Source organism: Sprattus sprattus, assembly GCF_963457725.1.
Source record: "Sprattus sprattus genome assembly, chromosome: 1".
Lineage (NCBI taxonomy): Eukaryota > Metazoa > Chordata > Actinopteri > Clupeiformes > Clupeidae > Sprattus > Sprattus sprattus.
The window spans coordinates 57,950,197-57,962,336 of record NC_137920.1 but is presented as its reverse complement, the minus strand read 5'-3'; the positions used below and the strand labels follow the sequence as shown (position 1 = coordinate 57,962,336).

General features: G+C 42.6%; 1 protein-coding gene across 1 annotated transcript in view; it reads right to left on the bottom strand.

The window, feature by feature from the left end:
* Nucleotides 1-12,140, bottom strand: part of tiam1a (TIAM Rac1 associated GEF 1a) — a 58,350-nt gene that overhangs the window by 4,859 nt on the left and 41,351 nt on the right. The window contains exons 16-20 of the mRNA XM_080839293.1: nucleotides 7,164-7,382; nucleotides 6,703-6,771; nucleotides 1,261-1,386; nucleotides 953-1,061; nucleotides 20-199 (exon numbers count right to left, since the gene is read on the bottom strand). Coding sequence (XP_080695419.1) covers nucleotides 20-199; nucleotides 953-1,061; nucleotides 1,261-1,386; nucleotides 6,703-6,771; nucleotides 7,164-7,382 — 703 coding nt within the window. The remainder of the gene's footprint in view (nucleotides 1-19; nucleotides 200-952; nucleotides 1,062-1,260; nucleotides 1,387-6,702; nucleotides 6,772-7,163; nucleotides 7,383-12,140) is intronic.

Here is a 12,140-nt window from a genome sequence, read left to right as displayed (position 1 = left end):
GTGTAGGGCTATTGGTTACCGTCCAGGTGGTAGTGCTCGTCGCTCTCGGGGTCCGTGAGGGAGTGGAGCTCCCGGAGGAGCAGTGGGTACTTCAGCACCCTCTGGATGGGCTTGATCAGGTACGACTCCAGGGTGAAGGAGTGCTGCTGCCTGGGGTTACGCTCATCCAGGAAGGCCTTGAAAACGGGGTCGGTCTTAGCTACATAATGCCAAACACACACACACACACACACACACACACACACACACACACGGAATCCATTTGTTAAATGAATTGTGGAAAATGATCAGGATCGCATCCATTATAATCCTTCCTGTTTTATTTACATAGATGCATGGCCCAATATTCCACCTTCATGACGGTATGTCAGTGGAACACTCCCTAGTGAGTAGAGTCCAGGGACTCAACACCTCAAGAATACTGACTGCTCTGTAGCTGAAGGGATCAAAATGCCACCAGTCCATGCACTGTTTTATGGAACAGTAGTGCTTCTGACTTGAGTGACTTTAGAGAGAAAATACCACACGGATGAATGCCAATGTGGGTAAAGTCACTGCATGTCAACTCAGTTCTCCGTATCTCTCAGCCCCTCTGGGAAAAAGAGAGAGACCCACCCCCCAACCCCCATCCCTCTATTCTTCTCTTCAACCTCTCCCAATCCCTTACAAACCTCTTTCCTTTAATCACATAGCTTTCAACTCTACAGTTAAACCATGTCAGCAATACACATGACATAAACCGTAGCCTGGAGGGAAAACTACAAAAGCATGAGAGAAAAATTGATCCAATGCACAACCCACAGAGACCGAGAGGCTCTCCAAGGAGTTTAACTGTACATGAAGGAGAGGATCTTTCCCTGAGCAAAGCCATTTTAGATCTCTGGTGATGCGTTCTATGGTGCAGGCTAGTGTTCAAGGAGCAATTAAAGAGTACAGGGGTCAATGGGATTACCTTTGGCAATGACCTTGGGGACTTTAGTGTGGCTGGCACAGAAAGCACTGTAGATCTTAAATCGGTCTGCATAGTAGAGAAAAGATCCGCCCAATGAAAACAGAACTTTCTGTGGATGAAAAAAACAGCAGTGGTTAGAAATAGAAGAACAGACTTTACATAAAACAACCTAAATAAAAATGTTAAAGCAAATGTCAAACTAAAATATCCATGCATTCGACCTTCATATCATATAAAATATTCAACAATAAGAATCAGTTGGAGCTTTTTTTAAAGAAATGCTTTGGATATTCAGAGGACGCATCTACCTTGAAGTGATCAACTTTCTCAAGCTTCTCTAAATCTGGCACCAGCCTGGTCCCGTCCTCGAGCGTCTTGAGAAACTCCACTTGGAACTCCAGCATCTCCACCACGTTTCCAAAGAGAACGTCCAACTGGAAATGATCGGATATGTTTCAGGGAAAGTTGGTCAGGGAACAATGCAAGGAAAGGTCACATGGGTATACTTTCACAATGATGTCTCCAGTGTCAGGTCATTATAACCAATTCATCTAGTCGACCACAAAACATGCCTTAAGCAAAAACATCTAATGCTCTGGAATAATAGGCATACACCACATCCAACAAAACCCAAATCTATCTACAAGTTTCTTACACAATATGACCAGCCACACTAATGTCATGACATTCAGAAATAAATATATATACGTATATGGGAAGTTTGAAGGTTGAAAGAAAGGACCGAGAGCATTATCTTCAACAGCTGCATCAGAGGAATGTGGATCTTATGTTACTGGCAGACATTATTTCAAGAGAGATGGAGAGAGGTGCAAGAGGTTGTGCAAGGGCTGCATCGTTGGCTGCATACCCTCACGAGGTACCTCATCATGTCTATAAAAGATCGCCGGATGTTTTGAAATACCTATGAAAGCTCATGGTGATTGGAAAAAGAGGAACAATTCCGAGGATGTGGTGTTTGGAAATAAAATGCGTCCTGCCCAAGTTGAAAAATGCTGTGGACACTGTTAATTCAGAGCCATCACCTGTCTTCTTACTGTGGACACGGTTAATTTAGACCTATCACCTGTCTTCTTACTGTGTAAGAAAAGAGCTTCTTTAGTGTGGTAGAAAGTTTGGTTTCTTATATGAAGGTAAATAGTTTGATAGGGGTTTCCATGCAGAAAGCAGGAATCACAGGTTTTCTGCATAGTTGCCTTCTGTCCTCTGTTCAGCTATCTGACTGATGTTGGCATGCTGTGACCGCAGTGTGGTAATTTTTGATCTCGTGATTGCTTTTTAAATCGGTGCAACAGTCTATTGTGGAAGGCATTTAGCCACTTTCAAATCCCTGAGAAGATTTCAGCGTCAGTCAGGGGCATATTTTGTGGACGTTCAGTTGTGCTTTTACACAATTAACTACACCACATCCTGGCGGCATTTGGAGATTGGCATCATGGCTGGATGTACCATTTCACATTTGGCTTTTACTCCATGACAGTGGTGGCAATTATAAGGGCATCTATATGGGTTGTTAAAGGTTGGAGGCTGCAGGTTAAAACTTATTTTGTCTGTATGTAAAACTAAGCTGACCCAGAGGTGCTACATGTGGAGACAATCAGGCTTTTAAATAATTTGTGTGTTTGTTTGAGAATAAACAAGTTGAGGTTAACTCTTTGCAAGTTAATGACAAGGACAGAAGAGAGGGGCAGAAAAAAGGTCACCAGGTACGTATAAACAAAGATGACGGTAGTAAGCTTCAAGTTCCACAGTATCATGTTTTGATTGCTTAAGTCCAGACATAGTGTGGTATTCTGAGAGTTAGCACATTGGGCCTCATTCTCGATCATTTTCTGAAATTCTTTTGAAATGTTGCTTACACGACTTCGTAAAAACAACGTAAGGGAAACACTTCCGCCACTTTCCTGCACGCTTGAAAATGTGTTCATAAGCCGCCGAAGTCTTCTCAGCTGTGTTCCCCGGATTAGTTTCTTAAATTGATGAGCGTTCTCGTGAAAGTGGATTTGCATACATACACGCATGTATAAGCGGAAAGCGAGCAAAAAACGCAGATTTAATTTAACCGGTGCAGACATGGAGGTACTGCAGGATGTATAAATATGTGTCCATTCTATTCTACTATGGCTATTTTAACGCGATTGGGTTTAGTGTTTATTTATTTATTCACTTACATTTGCAGTGTTCGTGTACATTTACATTCACATTCAGTCATTTAGCAGACGCCTTGTCCAAAGGGAGACAGTCAAGCTACGAGCAATAGAGACCTAGTGTAACAATAAATACTACTTTACATAAGAAATAGAAAAACGAGGTAGAAAAGAAAAAAAGAAATGCAGGAATGCAACTGCTGTAAGTGCAAGTCAAGTACTAATCGAAGTGTCAGTTAGGAAGGGAAGAGCTCTCTGAAGAGGTGGGTCTTCAAAAGCTTCTTAAAAGGTAGAGAGGAACGCGCCTGCACTGGTAGTGCTAGCTAGGCAGTTAATTCCACCAATGCGGATCTACAAATGAGAATGGTCTGGATTAGCATTCTGGTGTAGTCCTTTTATTTATTTAATGACATCACGATGCCTCTTAGAATCATGACTATAAATGTGAAACATAATTGTTAATGATACAAATATTCTGGTATTTATTATTATTATTATTTGAATCCGAGGATGTCTGTAGTTGACATGAACGCAATCACCACAGGTTCTCACAAATTCAGCCATTAGCCCAGTTTTTTAAAATGCGATTCCTCAAATAACTACAAGATGGCCGAATCGCATTTGAGAAGATTGCGGCAGAGTTACGACTGCTATTTCGCGTTCTGAAAGTCTTCTGAAGTTCAGAAGAAATCCCAGATGAGAAAACTATCGAGAATGGCAAATGTTTTCCTAAATCCAACGAAGGGGAGTTCAGAAGAAAGTCTTTCTTAAAGTCTTCTCAACTGCTGTCTAGAATGAGGCCCATTGTTTTCAGTATTAAGTTAACTATTCCCTTAAAAGATGCGATTGAGAAAGCATTTGAAAGGGAGAAGCTAAAGCACGTGTAACTGATAGCAGAAATGAGGAAACAAGGTCGCCAAGTGTAACAGGTTAATGTATGTAAGAAACATAATTAATACGTGTGCAATCTTTCATTTTGTATTTTGTGTTTATAAGTTTTATTTCACCAAAATCTTGATTTCTTTTATTATAGCTAGGATTGTATTATTATTTGTTGGGTAAGTGCGCCCTCTATTGGTTGGTTTGGTGGTTATAGACTGCAGTTACGTGCCTTGCTCAGTCTATGTTTTGCCTGGCAACAAAAGGAATGTGTTAATAGTGTGTTCATATTCATTTAATGTAGGTTTGAAATATATGTGTTGTAGCGTAAATTGTGGTGCACACGGTGGTTCATGAGTTGGTAAGTTTATTTTGGGATATATTTGCTGTTTTGGGAGTTTGGGATCAGGGACGTGCAGTCATAGGAGGCAGGGGAGGCAGAGCCTCAAAGCAGTTCTCAAAATTGGACTTGCAGTCCAAACGTGAAATGATTAATAATGGGAGACCAATGGCGGAGCTAAAATGTTTGCTTCAAACGACGGGACCGAAGGTATTGACATTGCATTGGAGTGTTTCATGTTTTCCAACGGGACGTATTCATGCAGAACACAAACCTCGCTAAAGGCTGCTAGGTGCAGTGGAGCCGTGAATGGATTAGGAGCTTGCGAGTGCAGTGCACCAACTTTAAATTATACCGGTCAGTAGAACATTTTGGTATTGTGTGCTATGTCTGTGGTGTTTAACTGTTTGCTTGTTAATACGTTGTGTAAATAAATATGTAAATGTCAACTTCGAATTCAAGTGTCCGAGTTGCAAAAAAAAAAGTAGCAAGCTAAGTTACATAAACCTGTCAAAAGTAGTTTGATACATTAGAAGCTACTTTCAGTTAAACAAACTGCATGCCAAGTTAATGCAATTTTAGGGATCAACACAACTGTCAGTCAGATAAAAACGGTTGAATGGATGAAATTCGTGTGTTCGTATGTTTGTGTTGGATGTCATTGATGTTGACAGGAACTTTTTCTTTGGATTACAAAGAAGGCATCTGAAAACACATTTAGTTTCACTCATCGCACGGACTTTCCACTTTTTAACTTTCATCATCTTCAGCTGTATCTAAATATCAACAGCATTCTAGTAATCCGGTTGTCTAGAATCTGCATGCAAACTACCCATTTAAAATTAGGGGAGAATGAATTTTAAATGTATGAGCAGCGTCTGGTGTACTTGAAATGACGATATCCATCTATCTATTTTCACTCGTCTCGCCTAAAGTGATGTACTGCTTATTTTTTGTGTTTAATGGCTGCAGGGAAGCCTGTTATGAATAAACATCAGAAAGGTCCAGGATAAATTAGCTTTCGAGGACGCTACTGCGGTACTTGATCAATAAAAGAGCTTAGCTACTGAAAAGTTACTTGGTTTTGTAAATAGCGACGTTACTGCCAAGCTACTGACAAATGTAGTGACGCTACTGCCCATCACTGCCGAGTTGTGTAAAAGGTTATATTTTCCCTAGACAAATTGAAATGAGCCATATCATTGGTGGGAGGGCTACATACGCTTCCTTGTAACGATTAATATCTTATTTGACACGGTGTAAAAGTTCAATTACCACACCGATTGTACGTTTAATTTATTTAATTAGCTGTCGTAAAAGTCAGTTAACTATTGAGCCGCATAACTTATTGTAATAATAATCGTTTAAAAGTAATAGTATTAGACAATAAAACATAACGTTTTTTCAGTTCTGGTGAGATGACAATTTTTAAACCATAAGCATATATACATGTATGATGTATACATTTCTATTTTTTTTAAACAACTAGAGATCGGAATGACGTAATCACTTCCGGTTTCTGTGCCTCACCAGCTGTGAACCTCACCGCACGTCACTGTTTGAGATATATTTGCTGAAATAGCTAACCTTGTGTGTTTAACTGTATGCTAGTTTTCGTTTTTCTGTCGTTTTGTAGTGTAGCCCATATTTTTCAGTTGTCCTTTTCTTTTGTCTGTCTATGTTTTGCCTGGCAACGAAAGTTTGCAATCTACACACTGGGAGACTAAAAGTAAAGTGTCTTCAAAGAACTGCAGCGTCCTGTAGACCAGTAGAGACAGGTGTAGAAGGCTTGGTGGCTAAAAAAACACAACACTTTGGTTTTCGAGGACGGTCACTCCAAAGGAGCTTAAAAGTTGTTTGCGGCTCCTGAAAAAGCATGATAGTGGTTTATGGCTGAGGCGCTTGCAGAGTATTTCGAGGTTGTGAATGACCATTAAATTATATACGCTAAATCTTGTGAAGGTGTAACTTGAGGTGTATCTGTTGTCTCTGCTAGTGACATGTGTTCTAATCATGGAGTTTGGAGGGGGGCGCTAGACACCACTGTTGAGCCTTCTGGAGGTGTTGTGGGCCTATTTCAACAAAATCACTAATGAAGGAAGGTGCCTCTGTGAAAACCCCAGTGAAATCCTTTCAAATGCAGCTTTGTTGATGATGATGTTGTATTCTGCTGCTCAGGTTTTATGGTTGGGCAGTCATGGTGTTGTGTTTAGCGCTTGTGGCGGCATGCTGCCTTTGAGTACTTGCATGTGAGAAGTGAGAAGATTGGCAACATCCTGACCTATTCAGTGTCTCTTCATTGTCAATACTATATTTAAAAGGTGGTTGAACTTATTGAAGAGAAGAGCATAAAATCTTTCCCCTACCTCATCCTGAGTGAGAAAGCTCTCCTTCTGAAGAGGTGTGAGATATTTCTCCATTAGCCACTTCAAATCCTGAGAACACAAAGCAGATATGTTCACTTTAATGGGTTGCTGTGTGTGTGTGTGTGTGTGTGTGTCCTAGACTTAAAAGTATGTCTAATGAGGTCTTTCCTGCATCACATTCAATTACATCTTGATGTGTGTTCCCATTAGATCTTATATCTGAATCCAGAGGGTATGTATCCTGCAGTTGTATTTGTTTTTATGTTTGTCGGCTTCAATGTGCACAGGTCCTGATGACCAAAGGATTTAATTGTACCTAATTCATCACTATAATGTGCCTTAAAAAGTGGTATCTAAGTAGATCAAGGTCACTGTTGGTAATCACTCACACTCTCTCTCTCTCTCACACACACACAGTAGGCTAGGGCATACTTTTAGGATACAGGACACCAATCCCTCACCTTGACATAGGTCCGCTCTGTCTCCACCAGTTCACAGATGACATGGCGGAGTTTGACAGCATCCGTGAGCTGGCGCATGGCGGCAGGAGTGGGGATGGGGATGGACGAGACGGGACTCGGAGCGCACGAAGAAGACGAGGACGATGAAGATGAGGCCGGGCATTCGGCAGGATTCATGTCGTGGAGACTGCGGCAAAACGCTGTGACCTGCTCCGTGCTCTGGATGGAGAGAGCACAAATAAGAGAGAAAGAGAGTGTCACTTAAGGATGGCAGACGGTCCATGAAGACGGAGGGAGAGCGCAGATACACACATGCATACTGAGGAGTGGCAGGCTTGCAACACCATTCCAAGAAAAAAACAAAAAACACACCATTTCTGCTTCTCAACTGGAAATGCACTGCTCTTAGAAGCAGAAAAAAACTAACAGCAGTGCAGAGCTCAGCATTTGACTACCTCTGTACCAGCAGGGCCCCATGCTGACTATCAGCACTGACTCCCAGTGAGAGAAGGGAAATGCAGAAGAGCAGGTTACCCAACTCTTCTCATCCCAACACAGGGAAGATCTCTTTACCCACAACAAAAACGTACAGAATAAATACAAATTTTCTTTTTTTAATAATAAAACTCTGATGGAAAGGACAATTCCTAGCAACAAAATGGACATGTGGATAAAACCAGGGAATCGGACATTATAAAGGACACAGGGATCAGATGGCATAAATGGATTACATGAGATATCTGAATAGTTTTTATTACACACACACACAGACCCCCCCCCCCCCCCCCCCCCCCCCCCCCAAAGGTTGAGTGGCGTCTTCCAGTGGACATGCACTTTTCACATCTGCATTTGGCCAAACATTTCCTCTTTATTTAGCTATAGTTATTTTTTGACATAATTGAACAGCTAAGGAGCAAAAGAACATTTTTCATCACAAATACTTGACCTTTTCTACTGACTTCTAAAATCCTGCCAAGCCGGTCCTTCTCATGTGTACACACACACACACACACACACACACACACAAACACAATTACATAATCAAATGTCAACTAACCAGTTTAACACACACACACACACACACACACACACATTCTGTAGAACAGATTAACCCCCAGTGAACATCTTTTGATCATCAGTTTCATATACATTCTACATTCTTTCACATAAACCAGAATGTTAACAAAGGTGAACTGTGCCATACAGTTCATAAAAAGTGCATATATTAATACATGCAATCACCAGCTCTCCTCCCCAAACACACACACACACACACAGCTGTTACACTCCCAACAAAGATAATTACAAAACACACAGAGGTGGAACTGATGCAGAGGGACAGGACGGAGTGGGGGGAACAGATGGAGTGGCGCACGGCGTATCCCTCTGTCAAAGCCAAAGTGACACGATGACAGGGAAACTAATCACCGTTGCGCACCTCCAGCTCTGATGAGCCCAGACAGGCAGAGGAAGGTGAAGACCGCCAGATCTAGGCACACTTGGTTCTGAGCCCGCTTGAGCTCCTGAACAGAAAGCATATGGCATAGATCCTAAAAACACACCTCGGAAAAGCCTACGTTTAGATTTTTCCGGAGGTTTTGTCATAGGATATTATGTGAAACAGCGATAGAACAAAAAAAAATTTAGCTTACACAACCACTAACTGTGTCTCTCTGCCTCTCTCACACACACACACACACACACACACACACACACACACAGAGTGGGACGTGTGCTCACCAGTTGCAGCATGTCATAGATGGATTCAGAGGAGCGCTTATTGTTCCTGCTCCTCCTGAGCGCAGACATGGCTCTGCTTGGTGTGCCAGCGCCCAGTGACAGAACTTTCCTGAAGGTCAAACGGGTCACAGGGTCTCACGCCACACCGGAACCGACGTCAGTCCTCCAGTTATCAGACCGTCTGGGTCAAGCCGGGCGGCGTGAGAAAATCTCACGGCTGTCTAGTCCGTAACAACACGGATGAGCATCGGAACCGAGAGGTTGCTTCTCCTCACCCTCAACACCGGTCAGAGCCCACGCTATCAGCTGAGCAACGCCCTCATTGTCAAGACTGCTTTGAATCCCCCTTCCTGTTTGCTTTTCTGCCCTCTTCCCTGCTCTCCTTCTCGCCCTCCCACCCACCACACCCCCGCGCTGTCTTTCTTTCTTGATCACTCCCTCTATCCCTCTCTCCACCACTCTCCCTAGCTCTCGCTCTCCTGATTTTTCCTCAGAGTCTTTGAGGGGATGGATTTGAGCTTCAGCCCTGGATGGCAGATCAGTGCACAGGGAATAATAACAATAATAATCACATCTGCGGAGGGGATGAGGAGGACAAGGTGGGAGGGGCAAACGCTGGTGGAGCTAAAGCTCTCAGTGGTATACAAGGCTTATTCAGCCCAGCATAGAGCAGAGCAGTGAGTGGGCAAAACTAAAGGCTGTGAGAAACTATTGCTACTGGGTGATCTTCCACAGCATGTCTTCAATAACATATGCAAAGATATTCAGTTGCGTCAAGAGACTGCAGTAAATCGGAACGCTAACCCTAAAGAAGGAGTCACACATCAGGGGTGTTGTGAGCCAAGCTAAGCAACAAAGAGCAAAACCACGCAATGAACACTCGTTGTAACACCGTGAACAGATAAGGCAGTGTTACAGTGCCAGACAACAGAAGCACAGCCACTGAACTTAAGTAACACAACAGTCAAATCTAAATTTAGTGACGCCAATAGTGATACATACGGAACAATAGCTTTCAGATCTTTTTTTCACCTCAAGGTATGAGTTGTATCTTGAAAATGAAGACAACAGAAAAGCGGAAGGCAACTATCAGAAAACAGAAGGAACAGTTTGCCGGACGGTACTCCAGGTACTTGATTTAGTGACACATGTAGATAAGTGACACATCAGAGTAAGACGTGAACCTCCTAATAGAAGAGCCTTACAAAGACCTGACTACACTGTACGAATTCAATGTTCAAGTCATGAATTAAAGCAATAAATCTTCATGACTTCAGAATGTTGTGCACGTAAGGGCTGTGCAGTAACACTGAAACATCAACAAAAGCAGCACCAACAACAATCCATGGTACATTCAAAAACCCAGGCCAAACAGGGCAGAGACTAACATTTCATGCAACCAAGTAACAGACATAAGACAGCCATAGAAAGCACATAAAAAAGCAGTCATACCTCCATCCTTACTGTACAAAGCAAAGAGCAGTGTGCAGCTCTTTCAGTCACAAGCTGGGATTTGGCAAAAAGGGCAGACGAGTTAAAACCTGTTCCATAGAACCCGTGCTAGCGCTGGAATCTCACTTTCTGACATACACCCGTTCCATTCACACACACACACACACAAACACACACACCCCTCCCACACACACACCACATAAACACACACATATACGCTGTACACAGGGACAAACGGGCTAGAGCCCTCACATTTCTGGAGGATCTGTAGCCGAGATCACCACCATTGTTGACATTGTCCCTGCAGATAGCTTATCTGACAGTCTGCTGATGCCACTCTTATTTGTGTCATCATAAGCAAAAGGGGTATTTCACGCACTCGGCTTATCAGTGCAGAGGCTGGTGGGAGACAGGAAAGGCAATGTTTCCTTCCCCGGGACAAGAGATTCAGACCTCAGACCTGCCCACAGTCCGGTGCAGTCATCTCTCTGCTGTACGGGTTGGCTTTGCACTGCATGCCTCTTAAACATGCCATGCCTGACTGTCAGTCCATATCAGGGAAGCTACCTGAAGCTTTAAAAAGACAAATTATTCTTTAACAAGTCCTGGTAGATTCAGCTTCAACATACAAATGAGCAACGACCACCACCACTCCCACTTCTACCCAGATAACCCATTTTCATTCTAAAGACATTCTTGTAAAATGTCTTTTTCAGTCTTTTAGGAAGACTGAATTTGTTTAGTTTCTGGTAGATTTTCAGGACATAATAATCCTGATATTCATCTTTCAGTTTAGTCCTTAACCTTTCCCTGATGTTCCTGTTACATTTCAAACATGTAATTTCATGCAAGGAGAATGGATTCCTAATGTTTCTCAATGGTTCCCATTCTGACATCTGATGTTCTCACAACCATGTGACAAAATAACACTGTGAGACCTTCTAAGAAACGTTACAACATAAAATGTTCCCTGTTAGCAGGAAACACACCCGCGCATTCTGACAGAAGGAGCTACAAGCTGTGTCTTTCAGACTGAGCCGAATCAAACCCACAGTTATGAGGTACCTGAAGTAAAGTGGGATATCAGGACTTGTTTTTGCAAGATATCTATGTGACACTGTGAACAGATGAACAAAACTAATGCCATCACTGCTTTCTGACTGAGGTGTGTGTGCAATTAACACCTTCCAGCAGAGGTGAAAGCATTACGCAACAGCAATGCTGTAGCAGGGCCAAAGTCAGAGAAATGAAACCACTCCAAAACGTTTTCCCACTCACAGATACTACAGCGCAATCCATCACATGTCCAATCAGGTGTCCTCTTGGACAGACCTTGGGCCCTGTCCTGTAGTGTTGTTTTGAATTATACTGGTTCTTTGAACTGGGAGAACATAACTGCTTTATCAGGAGTGGAACAGGATGAAGCAAGTCTCTATACAGTTTAGAGATCCCTCTGATCATGCTCTGTATCGAGAAAAGCCCAAAGTGTTCAATCCCCTAGGCACACACTCACTCTGCATCAGACAGAAGTTACAGCACACACACACACTGCATCTGAAGGATGTTACAGCACACACACACACACAGACACACACACACTGCATCTGAAGGATGTTACAGCACACACACACACACACACACACACCATCAGAAAGATGTTACAGCACACACACTGAATCAGAAGGATGTTACAGCATGCCAGATACTTTATAGTTAGTACATATTATTACAGCAGCATTCCATCAAATCACTGCACACTTTGTTTTCATATGATCAGGAAGACAA